General features: G+C 46.6%; 1 protein-coding gene across 1 annotated transcript in view; it reads right to left on the reverse strand.

The window, feature by feature from the left end:
- Window positions 1-384: 384 nt before the first annotated feature.
- Window positions 385-23,976, reverse strand: part of Zmynd12 (zinc finger MYND-type containing 12) — a 28,470-nt gene continuing 4,878 nt past the window's right edge. The window contains exons 2-8 of the mRNA XM_038334579.1: window positions 18,841-18,982; window positions 15,049-15,220; window positions 8,920-9,089; window positions 6,192-6,314; window positions 4,635-4,746; window positions 3,069-3,214; window positions 385-521 (exon numbers count right to left, since the gene is read on the reverse strand). Coding sequence (XP_038190507.1) covers window positions 399-521; window positions 3,069-3,214; window positions 4,635-4,746; window positions 6,192-6,314; window positions 8,920-9,089; window positions 15,049-15,220; window positions 18,841-18,982 — 988 coding nt within the window. The 3' untranslated portion in view covers window positions 385-398. The remainder of the gene's footprint in view (window positions 522-3,068; window positions 3,215-4,634; window positions 4,747-6,191; window positions 6,315-8,919; window positions 9,090-15,048; window positions 15,221-18,840; window positions 18,983-23,976) is intronic.

Genomic DNA, 23,976 nt, shown 5'->3' on the forward strand with positions numbered 1-23,976 from the left:
CTGGTTAATGCTAACTTAATTCCAGGGTCAGAGAAACTCTGCTCCAATATAATCTACCCCCATCCCCTCACTTGGTGAAGAACTAGGAAGCACACACATCGTGGAGGAGGGGGGAGGCTTGCAGGGAACATGATGAACTCTTCACAGTTTAATCACAACACCATTTTAGGATGTAACTATAGTCACCCAAAGCTGCAGATTAGCCAAGGGCAAGGCCATGATAAACAACAGCTTTATTGACTGCCGTGTCCAAAGCTCTATATATCACATGCTAATAGGATCACAGTCCCTCAGGAAGTCCCAGGGGAGGAGTGGAAGCAGACCAAAGGACCTCTGCGCATCTCTGAGGAGTGCAGCAGTCAGTCCTCAGCCCCCAGGGCACCACCAGCACCTCCTCTCTAGGGAACAGGCTGCTCTTCCTCGGTGGAGATGATATCCAGTAACTCTTGAATAACCCTTTGCTCCTGCACGCTAAGATGCTCTTCGGCTAGACTGAGGGCTCTCGAGGCATACTCCTTTGCCTGAAACAGAATTTCCGTGGTCAGCTGAAGTGGTGCCAGGAAAGAGTATCAGTAAGAAACTGAATTTGTGGCTAGCTCAGGAACTGGGCGGGGAACTGGCCACCTTCTCTCGCTAGCCACTGAGCTCCACAGAAAGTTCAGAGCCAGGTACACCTCCTCAGCAAGGTGAGAGCTGGGGGGCCCTCCAGCCAGGGACCCAGGTACACCTCCTCAGCAAGGTGAGAGCTGGGGAGGCCTCCAGCCAGGGACTCAGGTACACCTCCTCAGCAAGGTGAGAGCTGGGGGGGGGGGGCTCCAGCCAGGGACCAGAGTCGGGAGGCAGAGAGGCCAGCGGTGTCCCGAGTGGATTATCCCAGAGACCCTAGGGTCCAGAGGTTTGGGCAGAGGCTCCACAGGATCTCTAGTTCAGGGCAGTCTCTGGTTCCTATTTTCTCCACCCTTCCTTCTAAACAGTGTTAATTGAGCAGCTGCAATCTGCCAGGAACCAACTATACACAGAAATCTATGTCCTCGTGAAACTCACACAGAGCAGGAAAGAAAATAAGCACAATGAATAATAAAAGAGGATAATAGCCCTGGCTGTCCTGGAACTAGATCGTGTAGACCAGGCTGGCCTCAAACTCACAAAGACCCACCTGTCTCTGCCTCCCAATGCTAGTATTAAAGGGGTGTGGCACCACCGCCCGACTAGACAGGCTTTTTCATAGCCCAGGCTGGTCTCATACTTACTGTGTAGTCGAGAATGAGCTTCAACTTCTGATCCTACTGTGTCTATCCCCTGAGTGCTGAGATTACATGTGTGCACCACCTCATCCATACTTATGACAGAATTTTAAACAGTAATGTATGTCAAAGAACCAAAGAAAGCAGAAAAGAGGTATCAGAAGTATCGGTGTTGGAAGTGGATGTCCTGGTTAGGTCCCCTCCCCTTTTTGAGACAGGGTTTCTCTGTGTAGCCCTGGCTGTCCTGGAACTCACTCTGTAGACCAGGCTGGGCTCAAACACAGAGATCTGCCTGGCTCTGTCTCCAGAGTGCTGGGATTAAAGGCGTGCACCACCACTGCCTAGCTGTCCTGGTTAGTTTTTATTGTAGATTTGACACAACCTAGGGAATCTGGGATGGGAGAAGCTCATTTGAAGAATTGCCATGATCAGGCTGACTGTGGCCATGTCTATGAGAGACTGTCTTGAGTGGCAATAGGTGTGAGGGCGCAGCCCACGGTGGGCAGCACCGTCCCTGAGCTGGTGAGCCAGTAAGCATCCTTCCTCCATGGCATCTGCTTCCGCTCTTACTGACTTTCCTCAGTAACCTGGAAGTGGAAGTCAAAGTAAACCCTCTCCTCCCCTCAGGTTGGCTTTGGTCATGGTGTTCAGCACAATGAGGAAGCGAATGCGGAAGTGGGACTTGGCAGTTGTAGACAGGGAAGAAAGACATAGACAGGAGTTGCTGATCTCAGCATAAGACAGGCCCCAACATCCTTAGTACACTTTGGAACAATGACTTCCCCCTAAAATGGACATTGACCTATAGAAAAGAGGTTTTAGATGATGAAAATTTGGAAATTCTCTGGAAATATTTCCCATTCTCTATTTCTCCCAGAATTTCTCAGAATTTCAGGATTAGCGCCCCTCTTGTGTGCCCCAGTGTCCCGAGCTCAGTGTCACTCTCCCCTGACTGGACCGAGCTCCTCCAGACCCTTTCCAAGGCGCCAGGCCCTGTGCTTAGCAGATGTGGAGGGAAGGGAGGGAGGAAGGAGGACGGAAGAGCAGTGGGAACCCCACATTGCCCACTGCACGTCTGCTCTGTTTCTCTTACAGCAGGCTTTACTGCCTGAGACGATACCACACTTTCCTGTGCCTGTCTGATTATGGTAGCTTCCCTTTCTCCAGAAGTCCCAGGTTCTACAGAGACGTAACTTGTTTGGTTGTTTGCTACTGTCTTCCCCATTCTTGGCAGAAAGCCTTTTAAGTGGTAGATGCTCGATAAATATTTGAATGGATGAATCGGTCAATAGCCCGAAATAGACCGCTTACTGTCTATAAGACATTGGGAAAATAATCAAGCCTTCCTGTGCCTCAGTCCCTTTATCTATAAAGGAGGGGTGAGAATTAAACATGACAGTCATGTGATGAGCTTTAGGCAGTATCTGGCACCCTTTTTAACAGCTGCATGGCAGTTCCTGTCTGCCTAGATCCCCACAGCAACAGGGAGCTAGGACACAGCAGCCACTTCCGTCTCCACCAGCATCTTCAGAACCTTCCTGGATGCGGCAGGTTTTCAGGCACTGCCCCCACCCCCAATCCCGCTCAGTTCCTCCACACAGCCCTGGGAAATTCCCTCTCCCCAACCCGCCGATAGAAGAAATCCAGAGTCCATTATTACACAACCAGACTGGCAATGTTATAGAGTGAAGGCTTGCCCAGGGGTAGAAGGCAAGACATAGTTGACCTGAACTGCTAGATGCTTTTTTTTTTTTTTTTTTTTTTTTTTTTTTTTTTTTTTTTTTTGCTATCTCCCCATTTAGACAACTTTTCTGGGCAGCTTACCTTTGAACACTCCAACATCAGAAAGTAAAGCATGCTCAGGGTCTTTAGAACAAAGATGGTTTTTTGGGGTGCTTTGTCGGAGGTAGATTCTCGAATGCTCAGAATTGAAGTTAGGATCTGAATGGCTTCTGCCTCCTGGGCTTCATCTGCATTGGAAGAGGAAGAGAGGAACACAGACCTTGGAGGCTGCTGGCAGTGGAGTTAAGAGCTGGATGCATGGGACACACACCCCTGTCCTTGCCCTAAACACTCAGTTGTGGCCTGCTGTGGCCTCCTCACGGGTCCTAGCTGCACAGTGGGACTGCCAGAAGTCGGGGAGGAGAACAGCTTGCTACAGCTCTCCAGCTCTCTAGCAGGCCAGTACTGGATGACCACAGCCCCCAAAGCTGCCAAGGATTCTACTTCAGAGGCTGAAGTCTCCTGCAGCCTTAATACAAGGAATCTGTCAGGCCGGATTCCTCAGCACCCATTCAGCCACCACTCAGCCCAGTTCCTCCCACAGAGGTCAAAGGCAGCTGACCAACAGCAGCTGGTCTGTTCCCCCACTGAGTCTGTTTATTTCCTTGAGCTTGTTTTCTTTGTTTTGTTTTGTTTGATTGAAATACGTATTCAACTTGCTATGTAGCCCAGGCTGGCCTTGAACTTCTATCCCCCTACCTCCACCTCTAAGTGCTGAGATTATGGATGAGTTTCTCACAGAAGTTTTCATTCCTGTATTGGTCACCATTTATTGTGCAGTTATGATGGGCCTGCACTTAAGAGCATATATTTAAGTGACAGGTTTAAAGAAAAAGGCACAAAGGACATACGCATGATGCTAAGTGTGGCTGCCCATGCATGGCTGTGTTCCTACTACAACATGAACCACTCTCCTGATGGGAAAACTGGATAACGTTACTACTTTTCTAAACCTCATCTTAAAATCCTGCCTTCGAAGTCGCCCTTCAGTGCCGCCCCTCCTCCGTACTCCTCGTTCTGGGACTTCTCACAGAATTTGTGCTTGCAGAATGTCCTTTGCCGCTGCAGGTGGGCTCGGTATCACCCGTACTGGGGGTGACTTTTGAGTGGAAACCAGATTCCCCATCTCTTTACCATCTCAGAGGACATGGCCCACGACAGTGCTACCCAATAAGCAGCCCATGGCAGGCGTGAGGATGGAGATAGATCAAGTCTAGCCCTACTACCCAGGACCTCACCGCCCTGTAGAGGAGGAGGACAGGGTGCTAGGAGTAACCAACAAAGCACCTTTGTTCTGCACAGAGCATCGCTGGGCTTATGTACCATAGAGGCACAACAAATAAGAAACAGATGCAAGGTAGAAACCAACATGGTCTAATGGGGCCCCCTTCTCCCTAAGTCTGCCTGTATCACCCTCCTGAGGATTGTGTGTGATGGCAGGGATCTGAATTCCTCCTGACATTGGCACAAGCTCCTCGAGCCCGGTGTCTCCATGTTTCTCTCCATCTGCAAAATGGGGAAGGTGGCAGCGATGGGAACACAGAGACAAGACCTGAGTGCTAGGGAGGAAAAGTCATCGCTCCACTGGTTAAGAGACCTGTCACTTACCCAGACCGGTGTCATTCACAAACTGTTTGCCCAGTAAGTCTGTTTGTTGGGAACGGGCCTGTACGAGGACTTGATAGTGATTATTCAAATAGGTATACCAGATCTCCGAGACCTGTAGGGAAAGCAGGACGATCAGACCAGCAGGCCAGCCAGTTGGGAAGCTGCTATTCAAGGCCAGGTTTCCTGAGTCTAGAAGCCCTCACTCTCAAGTGCATGCGAGCAGAGGGAGCCCTAGGAGTCCAGACAGGCCTAGTGCAAGTGCGCAAGACAAGGGCTGGGCAGGCTCATCAGGGGCCCTGCCAGAGTCTCAGGTCAAAGGCTACTGTTATGAAGCACATACTTACTACTCCCATTTACATGTGAATAAACTCAGGCTTAGAAAAGTTACCAACACGCTTAACTTTTGGAAAGAGCTGACAAATGGCATAGCCCAGCTCCATACCCAGGTCTGACTGACTCTAAAGTTCACTGGTGTTCAGCTATGCCAAAACGCCAGTTTTCTTTTCCAAAAGAGAGTTTATCTGTGTATGGCCCTGGCTGTCCTGGAGCTTGCTCTGTAGACCAGGCTGGCCTTGAACTCAGAGATCTAACTGCCTCTGCCTCCTGAGTGCTGGATTACAGGTGTGTGCCACCACTGCCCCACCCAAAACACCCTTTTCTAAGAAATGGTGTAAAATAGAAATCCACAGTCGCAGTATGATAACCTCTATCATAGCTGCTCCCAAGTGAGGGATTACCGGATGACTAATAGTGTTTTTGTATATTGGAAAGTTTTTACACAGAAGGAGTTAGGAGGCAGGAGAGACAGCTCGGTGGACAAAAGCATGAGGACCTGAGTTCAGATCCTGGCACCCACTGAAAGCAGAAAATGCACAAGGCGGCGGTGGGCATGCTTTGGTGCCACAACACACATGCGGAGGTCAGAGGACAACTTTTAGGAGCTGGAACGCTCCTTCTATCATGTGGGTCCTGGACTAAACTCAGAGTCAGGACTGCTGGCATCATCCTTTACCCACTGAGTTAGTCACCCAAAGAATTTTAAAAACATTTTCTTGTTCTTTGGCCCTTTGAGAGGACATTGCAGCAATAAGTATCCCTTAAAAAGTTCTTCCTTCAGCCAGGCCGTGGTGACACACACATTTAATCCCAGAATTTGGGAAGTAGAGGCAGGTGAGGCAGGATCTCTGTGAGTCTGAGGCCCGCCTAGTCTATACAGTGAATAGTTTCCAGGACAGTCAAGGCTACACAGAGAAACCCTGTCTTGAAAATACAAAACAAAATAAAATAAAGTTCTTCCTTCTCTGTTGTATACCTCCATACAACTGCCTCGCTGGCTGTGTGACAAGGGTGTGGCAAAGCCTGTCATAAGCTCTGATTCTCCATGACTTGCCCTACAGATGCTAAGGATTGGCCCATCTTAGCGAAGTATCCTGAGGATTAGGCTGTATAAGCTGATGCAAGTCAGTCCATCTCTGAGAATCTCAGCAAAGGCCTGACTCTCCTTATAAGATGCCAGACCTAAGTGTCAGTGCTAAGTTCCTCCACTCCCCAGCTCACCTTTGTGTACAATGTGTCTGCCAGCTCCATTTTCTTAAGACCATGGAAGATATTGGCCAGGTGGAAGTAGCCTCCTGAGGTCCTGATGTCTTCTGTTCCGAACGCACAACTGGCAAAATAAATCTATTGCAAGAGGAAGAGAAAGGGTGCTTGAGTTCCCCCTGAAAACCAAGTGAACCATCACACGGAAAAAGACCTCTGCTACCGCCGGCTGTGAAAATGGACTAGGGACCCGAGAAGACATTTCTCCAAAGGATCCACAAATGCCTAATAAGCATGTGGCAAGTGCTAAGCACTGAGAGTCATTCGAGAGCTGCCAAACAAAGTCAGTGGCTCAACTCTCTTCACAGCCCGAACGACGGCTGTCATCAGAAGGAGAAAAGGGGAGCCGGGTAAGGGAGGAGAAGCCCAGACACGGCTGAAAGGCAAGAGGAATGGCGCAGCCTCTGGGCAGCGGCCAGGCAGATCGTCAACAGGCTAACCATGGAGTTGCTGTGCAGCCCAGGTATTCCTCCTCTGGGTACCTTCAAAGAGAAATCGGGCATGTGTGTCCAAACAGAGAGAGTGGTTCACAAACATGTGGTACAGTCACTCCTAACAGTCCCAAGCAGAAACACCATCGTCTCCAGCGTGGGTAATAACACGTGGCCCAGCAGAGTGGCCTGGTCCTTGACAGTAGAAGGGAGCAGCTGCTGCTCACACGGCAACATGGCAGACTCCAAATGCTATGCAAGGTGAGAGGAGTCAGGACCTCCTCCGTGAAGAGTCTGTGGAGACAGGCTGGCTGCGGGGGCTGGGGCTGAATGGGAAATGACTGCAGATGCAGACGACGGGTTTCTTTGGAGTGGTGGAAATGTGCCAAAATGCTTGTGCAGCTCTGTAAATGCACAAAGACTTAGTGAAGAGCACATGAAAATGGATGATTCTGTAGCTTGCATCCGTGACGTGTGTGTGAAAGAAAAGGGGGAAACGTCTGGATGTGATATCAAACATCTGTAATCCGAGCACTCAGGAGGCTGAAGCAGGAGGGTGGTGAGTTCAAGAGCAACCTGATGTATATAATAAGAGCTTGTCTCAAAAAATATATCTAGAGACAGGTGTGGCATGGACCTTTAATCCTAGCACTTGGGAGGTAGAAGCAGGTTGACCTCTGTGAGTCTGAGGTCAGATGGTATACATAGTGAGACCCTGTTCAAAACAAAAACAAACGAAAATGACAAATATATATGTATGTATATATAGACAGACAGAAAGATAGATAAAGGTTGAAGATTTATCCCAGTGGTCCCCAGTGCTAAAGTAAGCGTGTGTGTGTGTGTGTGTGTGTGTGTGTGTGTGTGTGCGCGCGTTGCAGGCTCACACGCTCAAGAAACTTGGGTTTGATCTAATTCCTAATGTGTGGTTCAGCACAAGACAGAATGCGCCTCTGCTTAATTAACTGAAGGATGTGGAGAGTAGAGAACAAACATAAATGAAGAAAAGTTCCCAGGCACGGTGGCGCACGCCTTTAATCCCAGCATTCGGAAGGCAGAAGCAGGCAGATCTCTTTGAGGTCAAGGCCAGCCTCCTCTACATATCAAATTCCAGGACATCCAGGGTTATGAAGTAAGACCCTCTCTCTTTTAAGGGAAAAAAGTATTGGTTAAGGATTTGGGTAGAAACATATGACACTTTAAAGGGCTGCCTGCGGTTAGGTCAATGGAAGAGTTACTGGACATGTGGAAGGTTACAAGAACAAGAGGGCTAATGAAGCACCGGGAACGGCGATGGCAAGGAACTCTTATCATCTCTACACCTCAGAAAACAGAGGAGCTAGCGGGAGTAACAAAGACCAGCCAGAGCTGGAGCTGTGGCTGCTGGACAGGAGCTGTATCCGACAGGACTGCTGACTGTTTCTGCCAGAACTGCCCCCCTCATGCTGTATCTCCCACCCTCCTCTCCCCTCTGAGCCTCCCACTCTTCCATCCTTAGCAAAGTCAGACGACAACGGCATCCAGGATGACCACGGAGGTCAGCCTCCCAGGGCAGAGAGGTTCAGGGGTCATCTGAAGCAGAGACGGGAGCCAGCAGGAAGGTTGCTGGGGGAGAGGTGGGTGGCAACACTGCAGAAAGACCCAGCCTAATCTGGAATTCAGGTGCAGGAACTCTGCCTGATGATATTTTCCTATCCAAAAATTCTACAAGAACTCCCTAACTTGAGAAGAACAGCACGTCCCTCCTCCTATCTACCATTTGCACGGCTTTAGAGATTGTAAGTGCTTTCTTATAGATCTAGGTCATTTAAATTTAATAGCCACATGCTGAAGAAGTGATGTTAGTATTATTTTGACAAATGGCCACGAAGTCCAGTGCATACAGTCTTCTATTATTAATCTCTGCGATGCACTGATGTGGTTGGGACCATTTCATGAATCGTGTTTTACATCTGAAAGAAAGGTTAAATTACTTGCCACAGAACCAGCAGAGCTGGGAACAGAATCACCACCCTTCTCTTAGCCAATGTGCAGCTCTCTCTTCCCAGGTTAGCCACAAACAACAGAGACCCGGGGAAGGTGGGTTTGCATAGCCAGGAAGTAGAGAGGTTTGAACTGGGGTCGTTAGAACTGAGTTTTGCTGCTGCTCCCGAAATGGTCGGTATGAGCAGCACTGTTAGAGAAATGCTCAGGTAAAGAAACACTGAACAGAACTGTCCTTGGAAGCATCCGGGGTCTTACGGGTGCTCGCTCACATCATTAGCCAGGTGGTACCGGGCTTCCTCGTGGTTCTCCTTGGCCATGTAGAGAAGGCCCAGGTTCCGGTGCAGTAAAGAGTGAGTTGCATTACTACAGTCAGTTGACTTGAGGACTGTCCACCGGGCTTGGGATAGATATTCTTCAGCCTGCACTATCCGGCCCAGACCTGCCAAAAGTCAGTTAGAAAAGATGTTATAAGTCAGGCAGGGTGGTGCATGCCTTTAATTCCAGAACTCAGGAGGCAAAGACAGAAGGATCTCTGTGAGTCTGAGGCCAGCCTGGTTTACATAGAAATATCCTATCTCAAAAAATCCCTTCATAAATAAATAAATAAATAGGTTATAATTCAATTTTTAAATAAAGAATAAAACATGAAATATGAGTTTCCATATGTCCATTTGTTCATTGATACAAATATTTATCGGTGCTGCAAAGTTCCAGGACAGCCGGAGCTACATAGAGAAACCTGACACAAAAAGTCAAAAAATGATTTATTTTGATTATTACTGTGGGGGTGGTATGTGCATATGCATACAGGTTTCTGAGGATAAAATCAGGTATCAAGTTCTTGGAAACTACAGGCAGTTATGACTCATCTGACAAGGTTGCTGGAAACTGGAGTCTTCTGCAAGAGCAATATACATATATGCATATATATGTATATTTCATTTTGCTTTTCCTAGTTCTTCTCAAGGAGACAATGCTAAAGAAGACGTCCCAAGGCCAAGTGCAACTGCGACTAAACAAATATCAGTCCTGAAGGCAAAGGCAAACTTGGAGAATGCACCGAGGCTGCAGGTCCAGAGAGCTGGGCAGGGTAAGCAAGCAGCGGGGCTCCAGCCCATGGGGTCTTCATCAGAGCTCACACTGTGCCCCATGAGTGGGTCAGTCCAGGCATGCTGTGGTCTCACAGACCGTGCCTTCCATGCTGGGTGGGGGGCGTGGTGGAGGTGTGAAGGAAGTGAGACTCTCCTGAATGGTGACTTTACAAGATATGCAATAGAAGAGACCAGTGCTATTTGTCTGGAGAGCGAGACCACGGCTGACATCAGTTATGTAAACCTGGACACATTACATTATACGGGGAGAGTCTGCAGGACTTGGTGATGAGAGCAAAGGGTGACAGAAGTAGCAGTCACTTGGAGGAGCTCAGGACGTGGCTGCCCCACACCAGCCAGCCCGTCTGAACCCATGACAAGTCTGCCAGCAATTCTGGCAACAGTTATCAGAGGAGAAAACTGCAGCGCACAGCGCCTGTCTGCACTCTGTGCGCTACCATACAGTTCCCGAGCTTCCGGCAAGGGGCTGGAGGTTGAAACACACAAAGACTCACAGAGAGACAGAGACACGAACCTCTAGTCACTGGTAAGAAGCCCTTTATTCAATAGCACCTCGGAGGCTTGTATACCCGTCAGGTGGGCCAACAGGTGAAAACCTTATCCTCTGATCCTCAAGGCCAAGGCAACACGCGCTCGTGAAGCAGAGCTGGTAAACAACTTTGACCCAGCTTTTAGTAATTCAAATCAGAAGGAAAGTAAAGATCACTAGCGGGGAAGAGCAGCTAGAGGCCAGGACTCCAAACGGTCCCAAGAGGAAACTTTCTTCCTGTGAGGTATTCTGACCTAGCTTTCTGAGTCCCTACCACTGTGCTCCGTGTTTAGTGCCTCTATACTGAACTAAGCATGGTCACTGATTGCAAGGACAAGCAAGGTGAAGTCCACAACAAACCAACCACGAAGGGCTTTGGAGGAAGCAAACACAAACATACAGTCTCCACGATGTAGCAGTAAGGGCTTAGTCTGGATGATTTGTGACCCCTCTCTGTGAGGATAGCTGAGCAGATACCTGAGGGTTGGACAGAAGCCAGCAATGTGAAAAAGGAGAAGAGAAATCTCCAGCCTCTCGGTCAGAAGCCCCGACTCCACCAGGAAAGGAGAGAAAGGCGCGAGCCCCTTCTCCTGTTATGGCTTGAACAGAACAATGTCCTCCTCAGGCTCATAGTCTGCCACCTGGTCCCCAGCTGGATGCTATTGTAGTGGTAACTTTGGGAGGTAACACAGCAGGCAGTGGGCCACTGGACAGGTGTCCTGAAAGTCATCCTATCCAGCCTCTCTCTCTCTCTCTCTCTCTCTCTCTCTCTCTCTCTCTCTCTCTCTCTCTCTCTCTCTCTCTCTCTCTCTCTCTCTCTCTCTCTCTCTCTCTCTCTCTCTCTCTCTCTCTCTCTCTCTCTCTCTCTCTCTCTCTCTCTCTCTCTCTCTCTGCATTTTGTCTACCCTGAGGAAAACTGCTCTTCTCCGCTATGCCCTCCCCACCGTATGGTTTGAACCCTGTGAAACTATGACCAAACCAGTCCTTCCTCCCTACTGTCCAGGCCAAGCGTGATGGTCACACTCTATCATGTGGACAGCAGAGGCACGGGGCAGCTAGGGTGCCTCCCTTCTCTTTGAACTGTCACTGCTAATGTCACCCCTCACTAACTCAAACTTCCAAGTTTTAGTGAAAGAAAGAAAAGGGTAGAAAGATAGAAAAAGAGAAAAAACTGAAAGAAAGGAAGAAGAAAGGTGACTATCGGCTAAGTTTCCCCTTCAGGCAGGAGTGTCCAGGAGGAGGAGAAGCGTGAGGGAGAGGATGAGATTTCCCGGCCCTGTGTTGAACGCTTCCATCTCAACAGCGCTTTCAGGATCGCGTCTATGGTCTTAATCCCTAGAGCATCTTATGAAGAGGTCCTCAGACTCAACAACGTCCTTCATGGAGCTGGGGGGTACCAGGGCAGTATTTTTTGAGTACCCTCTCTGCCCTGTACTGTGTGGGTGTGAGAACCTCATGCCAGGATGGATCTAGTTCTCGTGAGTCCAGTGGAGGAGAGAGAGAGAGGAATCTCATCAATAAGTCTATGAGTAACAATGGAGCGAGTGCTGGGGGCTGAGTTGGGGAGAGAGAAGATGTTTCTAAGTGATGATTAAGAAAGACAGCAGGGAGAGTGAGTTAGCCCAAAGGCAGACAGCCCGATGTCTACCTCTTGGACCCATATGAGGGCCCTGGCACATATGCCTGTGAACACACACAAATAAGATTATTTAAGATTAAAAACAAACAAACAAAGACCCAGTTTAGTCTTGGGATTAAGGAAAGGCTTCCAGACCAGAGAATAGAAAACTTGACCTGAGACCTGAGGGATAACAAGGAATTGATTAGATGGAAGGGAGGGAAGGAGGGAGGAGGAAATAGAGACTTCTAAAATAAAGAATGCCTCCAAGGACTTACGAGAAGGTCTCTGTAACTAAGAGAGAGCCAATCATTCAAGGCCTCAGACTGCTGTGGGAGTTTGTCTTCTTGGACATGTAACGGGATCCCATTGGTTGCTGGAGCTGAGACTGAAGAAAAGCCATGGAAGGCCTGGAGAGAGCAGTGAGCGAGCAGGTGGGAGGTGGGGCTTCGGCTTAAATGGCTTTCTCAAAGCTGTCTGTATCTCCTGGTCCTCCTGGTCCTCCTGGTCCTCCTGGTCCTCCTGGTCAGGGGCAGTTTGGACACATAAGTAATAGTGATAACTGTGGTGGGTTGGAACCCAGTGAGTAAAACAGGGAACCAGGAGACACAATAAATGGCTGTCAATGAATGACTACATTGTGAGTTTGGTAAAGAATGGGATATTTATATGACTTCAAAGTACCAGCCCATAAACCAAAACTAGAACCACAGTTATTCGTGATAGAGAGGCCTGAACAGCCCCACTGCAGTAAGATGTGGCGGTGAGCACTGGGGAACACACGTCCTACTTGGTGGAGGGAGGTGTTGTCTGGTTCTAGAAGTGCAATTAACCCAGTTAAGATCTTTAAACTTAGGCAGAGCTGGGCTGCGTGGCGTCCGGACACTCTGTGGCTAAGGATGGCCTTGAACTCCTACCTTCCTGCCACTCTAGACTTTACTTCTGGATTTCCCGTCCACTATCTCCTCATCACTGCTGACTATGAGTAAGCATCAGTATTGGGAAAATTGTGTCATTTTATCAGATGAGTTGAGAACACACTATACATTTTGTGACATTTCTGTCCCAAATCTGTAACTTCAATCCAGTCACAAGGAGACAGCAGACAAGCACAACTGAGGGATGTTTTATGTAATGGTTGGCAAGGCTCTTCAGAGGACCTAGGTTCAATTCCCAGTACGCATATGGCAGTTCACAACTGTCTGTGACTCTAATTCCTCGGGATCCGGTGCCCTCTTCTGGTTTTCTCAGGTACTAGAAACAGATATGCAGGTAAAACACCCATACATATAAAATATACAATTTTTTAATTGGCCAATGATGTGGGATAATCTACTTACTGTGAAGATTTGTCTCTGCCTGTGGTGCCTTCTGATTGGTTTAATAAAGAGCTGAATGGCCAACAGCTAGGCAAGAGAGAATAGGCAGACTTCTGGTGAGGGAGGACTCTGGGAAGAAAGGCAGAGATGCCAGGGAGACACTGAAGAAGTCGCATATATGGTACAGATGAGAGGTAACTCATTCACATGGTGGAATGCAGATTAATAAAAACAGGTTAGGTTAAGTTATAAAAACTAGTTGGGAAAAAGTTTAAGCTAAGGCCAAGCTTTCATAATTAATAATAAGTCTCTATGTCGTCATTTGTGGGCAGGTGGTTCCAATGAGGAAGTAAAACTCCGAGGTTGTAAACATGTTGTGGGAGAGAAGCCTGAATGGGATCTTCTTAGCAGATCAGGTTGCACTGTGCTTGTGAAGAGGTGCTTTATGGGAAATGCACAGTAGAGTGCTCTGGCCACTGGGACCTTATGCACTACAGTAAGCAGCATGATCAGATGGCTTGGGTGGGCTCTCACATCACACAGTAATTGCAATGTAAGCTAGGATGTGCTTTATAGTTGAGCTATAGTACTATCTTGAAAAACGTTATTCAAAATGATGACTATTAAGGTGTACATGGTGCCTAAAACACTGTAGATGCTCAAGAATGTAAATTCTTCTCAGATGCTGATCTCTATAGCAGCCCAGAGGCAGGTGTCTGCCAAGCAAGTGATCTCACTCTTACGGTGGTGGGTTCCTCTGCTTCTGAACTATGACTTTCACCCAAGGGAACAAGGGTAAAGTCTACATCCCAGCTGGGTTAACAAAATTCTGTCTTCTAGGAATTTGTAATGGAAATCAGATGCTAATCCACTTCTGCTTCTCAACTTGAATCCAGAGGACGTGCAGATTTAACTAGATCGGATATCTGAGGGTAACTGTCTCCTGCAGTCAGCAGAAGATGTTAAAATTTAGTCTGGGGTAGGCGAACTGAAGCGGATACCTACAGAAGAGCAGAGACAAGAAAGAAGACTGGGGGTAGCTGAGTGGATAGAGAATGGGCCTAGCTTGAATGAAGCTCTGGGTTCAATCCCCCACAACACATGGAAATGTAGTGTTGACCCAAAGTTCAGCACTAGAAGAATAGTGGAGGCAGGAGGATCAGAAGTTCAAAGTCACTCCTTAAGCAACCTAGTGAGTTTGAGGCAAGCCTGGGTTTTATAAAGGGCCCTTAAAAACATAGAGGAAAGAGGAGAGGAAAAAGAGGCCCAGGAGAAAGACTGACCTCCCAGCCCCTCTCCTATAGCAGTCAACCCTTTAACCCTAGATCACTCCAAAAGTCTCATCAATTTCTTCCAATACAGTATTTCTTTGTGTAGCCCTGGATGTCCTGGAACTGCCCCTGCAGACCAGGCTGGCCTCAAACTCAAAGAGATCCACCACCTGCTTCTGTCTCCTGAGTGCTAGAATTAAGGGTGTGTGCCACCACTGCCTAGTTTTTGTTTTTTGTTTTGTTTTGTTTTGTTTATTTTTCCAGAGTCTTTCTATGTAGTCCTAGCCGTCCTGGAACTTGCTATGTATGTAGGTCAGGGTGGCCTCCTGCCTCTGCCTCCCTAAGGCTGGGATTAAAGGTGAATGCCACCAGGCTCATCTTGAGCAGATTATTGTCAACTGTAGCCATTGCCTTCTCCCTCCTTATGCCAGACTTCATACCAAAAAGGGTGTCTGAAATCAGATTCTTCCACAGAGGGTGTCTTGCCCCTATGGAGAATCAATACAGCATTTCAGCAGGCTCCAAGGGTCTACAGTAAGTTCCACTCACCAAGGCTGGCCTCAGCCAGGAGCAGGTAAGCAGGCACAAGCTCTACTGAGCTCAGGCCGTGCATATTCATGCGGAATCGAAGGGAGTGCAGAGCCGCAGGAACAGCGTCTTCATGTCTTCCTTCAAAAAGATACTTCTGGGCGACAGTGTAGCAGAATTCAATCAAGTGCTTCTGTGGGAGGCGGGAATAGACACTGAGAGACAGCCTGGGTGTGAAAGGCACAGGTGGACACACCCACAGGTAAAGCCAACACTTTGCTGAGAGCACTTGGTGAGCCTGCCTGTACTAGGTGGACATGAGACTCTGGGCTGGAATGGATAAAAATGCAAACTTAAGCCGTAAGTCCAAGGTCCAGGAACAGATATCTTTCAATTCAGTTCAGAACTTGGCAGAGAGGTGGCTGGACGTGGGCTCTAGATGAACCGTATACAGCATTCCTGTAGTTCTTGTTCTTAGCATCTTTTTCCACTATTGCTTTTCATTTATTTTTTTTTTTTAAAGACAGAGTCTTATGTAGTCCAGGACAGCCTCAAACTCGCTGTGTGGATGAATATGTGCCACTATCCAGTTTATGTCATACCAAAGCCTGCTAGCCTGGCCCCTACCAACTGATGTACATCACCTGTCTTATTCTTTGAGCTCTAATAAGACTTTAATTTAGCAAAGCTCCAGACGACACAGGACAATCTAAAACGTTCTGTCTATAGAAATACTGTAAGGACTGGAGGACTGGGACCACTGCTCCCAATAGTGTCTTCTGGACATGATGGGGACACTGCACCCGTGAACTCTCAACACAGCACCAGGCCAGCTGTGGTCGGGGACATTTAACAAGAGCTGCAGGGAGTCAGTGACTGCTGAGGAAGACCCCGTTCTCTTCAGGGATGAAGCCACCTGAAGGCTTCCCAGTCGTAAGGGGTCAGCCTTAAACACATGTACATACAGGCAGCACTGGAGGTTACACACACACACACACACACACACACACACACACACACACACACACACACCAGGAGTTGGAAGGGAACAGGGAAGGGTAGAAACGATGTAAAGTGTACATCCATGTATGAAATTCTGAAGAAAGTAAAATTTTAATTCAAAAAATAAAAGTTTCTGTCTTTATATCTGAATTAATTTCAAGAAAACATCTCTTATTTCCTTCTAGAATTATCTGCCTAGCTAATACAAAAATAACTTTTAAGTCTTCATTGTTCTCAGATGATCAGTTTTATAACATTAAAATTGATGAGTCTGTGTTTATAGATTTATGGCTTTCAGGAGGCTCATTGGGGGGCTGGGGAGATGGCTCAATGGGTAAAGTGCTTGTTGTGCAAAATGAAGGCCTACATTCAGATCCCCAGCAAGTACATAAAAACATGGCAGTATTCACCCATCATGAGAGACTGCAGAGGGCTCTGAGGCTCTCTCACTAGCCAGCCTGCCTAGCCGAAAGGGTGAGCTCCAGGCTCAGGAGGAGACCCTGTTTGAGAAAAGAAGGTAATACAGCAAGGGGAGCAGCAGAGAAAGACATCCCAAGTCAGCCTCTGGCCTCCACACATGCAAGCATACCTGCATACACATGTGTGCACATGCATACCTGCATACATGTGTGCACACGCATACCTGCATACACACGTGTGCACACACATACCTGCATACACATGTGTGCACATGCATATCTGCATACACAAGTGTGCACACACATATCTGCATACACAAGTGTGCACACACATACCTGCATACTGTGTGCACGCACACAAAGGGGATTAATTTTCAAAATAATAATTGATATTCTTAGTTGGGTGGTAGCACCACATGCTTTAATCCCAGCACTTGGGAGGCAGAGGCAGGTGGATCTCCAAGTTTGAGGCCAGTCTGGTCTACAGAGCTAGTTCCGGGACAGCCAGAGCTACACAGAGAAACCCTGTCTAAAAAAACCAAAAAATTAAAATAATGATAATAATTTATATTTCTTTAATGCCATAATGTAAATTAGTTTTTTAAAATATTTATTTATTTATTATGTACACAGTGTTCTGTCTGCATGTTTGCGTGCAGGCCAGAAGATGGCACCAAATCTCATTACAGACGGCTGTGAGCCACTATGTGGTTGCTGGGAATTGAACTCAGGACTTCTGAAAGAGCAGGCAGGACTCTTAATCTCTGAGCAATATCTCCAGCCCGTAAATTAGATTTATAATCTCCTTTATACCCTGATATATTCTTAATATCATTTTTATTTCCTATTATACCAGTGGTTCTCAACCTTCCTAATGCTGTGACCCTTTAATACAGTTCCTCATGTTGTGGTGACCCCCTAACAATAAAAAATTCTTTTCTTTTTTAAATTCTATATAATTTATTTTATGTACATTATTATGAGGATGTCAGATCCCTTGGAACTGGAGTTACAGACAGTTGTGAACCACCATGTGGTTGCTGGGAATTGAACTCAGAACCTCTGGAAGAGCAGCCAATGCTCTTAACCACTGAGCCATCTCTCCAATCATAACATTATTTTCATTGCTACTTCATAGCTGTCATTTTGCTACTGTTATGAATCATAATGTAAATAACTTTGTCAAAAGGTTGTGACCCACAGGTTGAGAAACAATGTGTTATGTGCTAATGCTCTTATCACGGAACTTGGCACATGGAGTCTCTGGACTGAACCATGCCCCCCTCAAAAGTCACATGGTAAAGCCCTAAATCCTAGTCCCTCAGGATATAATGGATTTGGGTAAAATGGTATCCAAAGAGGTAGTTAAGTTAAAATGGATCCACTCTTACAGACTCTAACCCGCTGGGCATCTTAATTACATTTTGTGTGTGTGTGTGTGTGTGTGTGTGTGTGTGTGTGTACCCATGTGTTCCACAATGCACGTGTAGAGGTCAGAGGACAACTTCTGGGAGTCGGTTCTCTCCTTTGACCTTGTGGATTCTGGGAATCAAACTTAGATTGTCAGCCTCAGTGGCAAATACCCTTTCCTACAGAGCCGTCTTACCAACCCTGACTAGTGTCTTAATAAGAAAAATTCGACAAGCAAAGAAACACCAGATATGTGTGCAAACAAAGGAACTGAAGAAGATGCAGCAAGAAGACGGCTATCAATACATCAGCCAGGAAGAGAGATCTTAGGAGACACCAATCTGGGCTTCAAGAGATGGCTCAGTCAGTAAAGTAACTGTCTCATAAGCATGAGGACCTGAGTTCAATGCCCAGAGAAACCAGGTGGAAAAGCTAGGCATGGTGTTTATACTTGTACTCCCAGCACTATGGAGACAGCCATAGGCAGAATTCTAGGGCTTACTGGCCAGCTAGGCTAACCTACTTGGTGAGACCCAGCCCAGTGGGAGACCCTATCTCAAAAGACCAAAATCAAAAACCAAGGTAAACAGCTCCAATAGAAGGACTCCTAAGGTGGTCCTGTGGCATCCACATGCAACTCAAACACATATGTGCACCTAAAGATACATAGGGGAGGGGAGAAGACTGAGGGGGTTGGGAGAGGACAAGGGAGGACGGTAGGGGGAGGGAAAGGGTGGGAATGGAAGGGACAGGCATAAAGGTCCACAACCCTTGACTTGGACTTTCCACCTCCAGCAGTGTTGAGAAAATGAATGCCTGTTGCTTGTCCCAGCCTATCTGTGGCATCTTGTTAGGGCCACCCGAGCAAACCAGAACAGTGGGTACTCGGAAAAAACGGGGGCGATGACCCAGTGAATGGGACAGTGACTGGAAACGTAAATACCAGGGCGCCACCCTCACTATTACCACCTGTAGGACTTGCCTGTCGCTTCTGCAGCTGCTGCAGGCTATGCTGCCTTTCTTCCTCTGAGTTGTAGAAGGGCATCGCGGTGCGCAGAGGAATTAGCAGCTGGCATATCTTCTCATGGATGCTGCCCCAATCAGCCTTCTGATGCACAGGCCCACTGACGACAAAAACATTCTGCGTTATCTTTACCTTTGTCTCCTCCCAGCCTAGCTCTAAATTCCAAAACTGTTCAACCAAAGCTGGCAAGAACACGAAACACTTTCTGAAATGGAAGTCTTGGTTTTTTTTGGGGGGGGGGGGTTTCGAGACAGGATTTCTCTGCAGCTTTAGAGCCTGTCCTGGAGCTAGCTCTTGTAGACCAGGCTGGTCTCGAACTCACAGAGATCCGCCTGCCTCTGCCTCCCGAGTGCTGGGATTAAAGGCGTGAGCCACCACCGTCCGGCGTGGAAGTCTTTATTTATATAAAAATTGCATTAGGATCCCTGGCCACCAGAAAAATTCAGACTAAAACTACCTTGAGATGCCAATCAAAATGGTTATCAAGAAAAGGAATCTGGGTGTGGCACACTCTTTTAATCCCAGCATTCAGGACACAGAAGCCGGAAGATCTCTGTGAGTCTGAGGTCAGCACGATCTACATAGAGTTCCAGGCCAACCACTGCTACACAGTGAGATCCTGTCTTTAAAACAAAGAAGCTGGATGTTGTGGTACACACCTTTAATCCCAGCACTCAGGAGGCAGAGGCAGGCGGATCTCTGTGAGTTTGAGGCCAGCCTGGTCTGCAAAGTGAGTTTCAGGACAGCGAGGACTGTTAAACAGAGAGACCCTGTCTTGTAAAACAAAACAAGACAAAACAAGAAAGAGAGAGAGAGAGAGAGAGAGAGAGAGAGAGAGAGAGAGAGAGAGAGAGAGAGAGACCAAAAAACCAAATAACAAGAAATGCTGGAAGTAGGCAGGGAAAGACGAACCTGCTGGGAAAGACTGCTGGTGGGAATGCATAGTATAGCCAGCATGGAGGTTTCTCAAAAAGTGAAAATAGGAGACTGGAGAGATGAGGGCTCAGTGTTCAAGAGCACTTGTTCTTGCAGGGGACCTGGGTTTGATTCCCTGCACCTACATGGTGACTCACAGCAATTCCTAAGTAGAGTTCCAAGTGACCCAACCCCTTCTCTTGACCTCTAAGGGTACTAGGCACACAGACATACATGCAGACAAAACATTCTTACACATAAAATGAATTAATAAATCTAAAAAAGTTTAATCTAAAAATAGTACTACCACATGGCCAAGCTATACTCCTCCTGGCATATACCTGCAGGGCTGTAAACCCTTCCCCAGAGAGATTCTCGTACATCCATGCTTACTGCTGCACCTTCCACACAGCCAGGAAATGTAACAGGGTTTATCAACAGACAAATGAATAAAGAAAATGTAGTATGTCTACATTGTAGAATTTTATTTAGCTGTAAAGAAAGATGAAATTGTGACATTCTAAGGAAACTGGGTAGAACTGGAGACCATTATAAGTGAAAAAAGCCAGATCCAGGAAGACAAATATTGCATGTTTTCTCATACATGTAATGGTGATTTAAATTCAGAGAGAGAGAGAGAGAGAGAGAGAGAGAGAGAGAGAGAGAGAGAGAGAGAGAGAGAGAGAGAGAGAGAGATCAAAGTGGAATAGGGAGTATGAAAGAGGAGGAAGATGTCTACAGCAAGGACAGAACAGTGATGGAACTTTATATATCACGAAGCAGAAGGAACTATTTGGGGTAGGGAAGAAACCAGCAGGAAAGGAGAAGAGGGCAGTGGACAATGTGAAAAGAACCGTGTGTGTGTGTGTGTGTGTGTGTGTGTGTGTGTGTGTGTGTGTGTGTTGTGCCTTCTCTCTCAAGGATCATGCACTTCACGGTCAGAAAGTGAGGGACACAGTGACCTGGGGAGAATGCCCAGTCTTGAACATGAGTACCAGTCCAACCCATCACAGGGTCAGTTTTCACTGAAGACTGGTGGAAAGTGGAGTAGCGGTTGTGTCTGACAGCGGCTTCCTCTACAGAAGCCGTGTGGTGCTCCTCAAACCGCTTCCCTTCCACAGCTTTCAGATGTGGGCCACGGAAGTGTGGCTAGTGCATTGTCTCTTTCTTCCATTCTCTCTCATGTGGAGTCTCCTGGTGACTGACTGGCTTCCAGACACTTAGCTTGTTTTCGTGGCTGGAACAGCATTTCAGCGCCATGATGTATTACCCTCCTAGGTGAGCTTGGCCACAGGCTTGAGATGATTGTACCAACTAGAGGAACTCTGAATGCAGGACTCCATCTCACCTGGGTCGGCCTGGAGGCCAGCAGACAGCTCTCAGTGCTGCACTCACGAGCCAGGCTTAGTCACCTTCCCCCTTGACAGTGTTGTCTGCAGCACAGCTTTCTAAAGTGTTGCTGGGTGTGGCGGTGCAGGTCTTTAATCCCAGATGTAGAACAGAAGGATCTCTGAGTCTGAAGATTGTCTGGTCTACATAGCGAGTTCCTGGACTGCCAGGGCTACATAGAGAGATCTTGTCTCAGGAAACAAACAAAAAATCTAAATTTTAATGATGTGTAACTAATCTATTTTCACTTTGATTCCTTTTGATGCCCAATCTAAAACTACACAGATTTACAATTATCTTTCCTTCCAAGCCTTCTGTAATTTTATAGCTAATATTTAAGTCTTTTGTGTATGATTATTTTTCACATAAGATGGAAGGCACAGGTCCAAGTCCATCCTATTACATACATTATCCTATCATAGATGTATTGGCTTATTATAGACTCTCAATTCTGTATTATTTTTAATATTGTACTGTTGTAAGTTTTGAAAATTGAAAATGTTGTATCTCCATGTGAATTTTAGGGTCAGCATCTCTAAGTTGGAATTTCACATGAATAGCATTTAATCAATAGAATAATTTGGGGAATGTGGCTATCTTAATAAGTGTTTCAATTTCTTTCAACAGTGTTTTGTTAGAACATAGGTCTGATCCTGTACCCTGAATCAGGCCACACCTCCCTGAAGCTCTGTCAGGGGTGGAGTTAAACTGTGCTCCTTTGTGTTCCTTGTCAAATACACCATAGAAAGTCAAATAACATGATGGATGTGAACTTCTCATCCCCTAAAAGGTTATACAAAGTCGCACCTTTTATTTGGGTTATTGGTTGGAGATACCCCAAGATTATTCAAGACTGTCCTAATGATGAAGGCTGTTTTAAGGCCCCATCATATTTAGATTTCCATATATCATATTATTTCTGTCTAATGCTTTCCTTTCTACCCCAGGGCCCTTACATTATAATAAGTCTTATTAAAGGGATTTACATCAGCTTTTCTCTTGGGACTGACCACTGCTTCATCATTTTTATGGTACTTCAGTGTATAAGTTATGTACTTCCTTGACTGTTTTTCTCTAATATTTTATGCTGTTTTGAATAAAGTAACATTCTTTCTTAAGATTTATTTTATTATTATGTATACAACATTCTGCCTCCATGTATGCCCGCACGCCAGAGAAGGGTGCCAGATGTCACTACAGATGGTTGTGAGCCACCATGTGTTGCTGGGAATTGAACTCAGGACCCCTAGAAGAGCAGCCAGTGCTCTTAACCACTGAGCCATCTCTCCAGCCCCTAAAGTAACATTCTTAATTTCACTTTCAGATCGTTCTTTGCTAGTGTATAAGAATGTAACTACTTTTGCATATCTTATCTTGCTGTGTTCAACAAGTTTTAGTTCTAATATATATAATATAAATTTTGCTTAGTTTTAAAACAATTTTGTTAATTCCTTATGGTTTCTATATTATAAGCCTGTTAGGATACTCCAGGACAAACCAATATTTTCTATAGGAATTGTTCATGTGATACTGAGCAGAGTAACTAGATGCATGCTAGACAGATGGCTCAGCAGTTAATAACACTTACTGCTCTCTCAGAGGACATGAGTTTGAGTCCCAGCACCCACATCGGGTGTCTCACAACCCCTGTAACTACAGCTGCTGAGGAATCTTACTCCTCTGCTCTCTGTCTCTCTGTGGACACCTGTACTCGTGCACATAGCTTTACACACACACACACACACACACACACACGAATTTTTTTTAAGTCTCATAATATTATCTAAGCTGGAGAATCAGAAAAGTTGGCTGTAATTCAACTAAGTCTAAAGGCTGGATCAGGGAGGAAGAAGAGGGTCTGCTTGGTGCAAGTCCAGGGCCCAAAGGCCTCAGGACCAGCGACACTATAGCCAAGGGAAGAAGAAGATGGGAAGCCCAGCAAACTCGAGCAAATTACCATTGTGTCATGCTGCTAGGTTCAGGCCATCAGTGGAATGGACGGTACCCAGTCACCTTGGTGAGGGTGATCTTGACTCAGTATACCAGGCCAAACACACTCTCTCACACAAACACCCAGAAGCAAGATGTTAGCAACCATTTGGCATCCTTTCCTTCAGTCAGACTGACATACACGATTAACCATCACAACAAGGTCATGCCGTCTGTAAATCAGGTTATCTTGTTCGGTCCAAGCCTGGATGCCTTTTACTTCATTGTCTTGCCCAACTGCATTCTGACTAGAGCCCCTCATACAACACTGAATAGAGTTGTTGCAGGACAGTGGTCTTGTACTCTATAAAGATTTGTTACTTGAGTTGTAATAAAACACTGATTGGCCAGAAGCCAGGCAGGAAGTATAAGCAGGGTGACCAGAACAGGAGGATTCTGGGAAAAGGAAAGACTCAGTCTGCAGTTGCCACCCAGATCTCCTGCAGAGGAAGCAAGATGAGAATGCCTCGCTGATAAAAAGTACCAAGCCACATGGCTAACACAGACAAGAATTATGGGTTAATGTAGGATGGAAGAGCTAATAAGAAGCCTGAACTAATAGGCCAAACAGTTTATAATTAATGTAAGCCTTTGTGTATTTCTTTGGGACTGGACAACTGCAGGACTGGGCGGGACAGAAATCTAAGTCAACATAGAATGTCTCATTTGTGTCATCATGGGGAAGTTCTCAGTGTTTGGCAATTAAGTATGGTGTTAGTTCTGTGTTACTCTGGATTTTCTTTTATTATTTCCTTTTAGCAAGTGACAGAAGTTTCTCTTTTTTTTTCCCAAGTTTAAGTG

Source organism: Arvicola amphibius, chromosome 6 (assembly GCF_903992535.2).
Source record: "Arvicola amphibius chromosome 6, mArvAmp1.2, whole genome shotgun sequence".
Lineage (NCBI taxonomy): Eukaryota > Metazoa > Chordata > Mammalia > Rodentia > Cricetidae > Arvicola > Arvicola amphibius.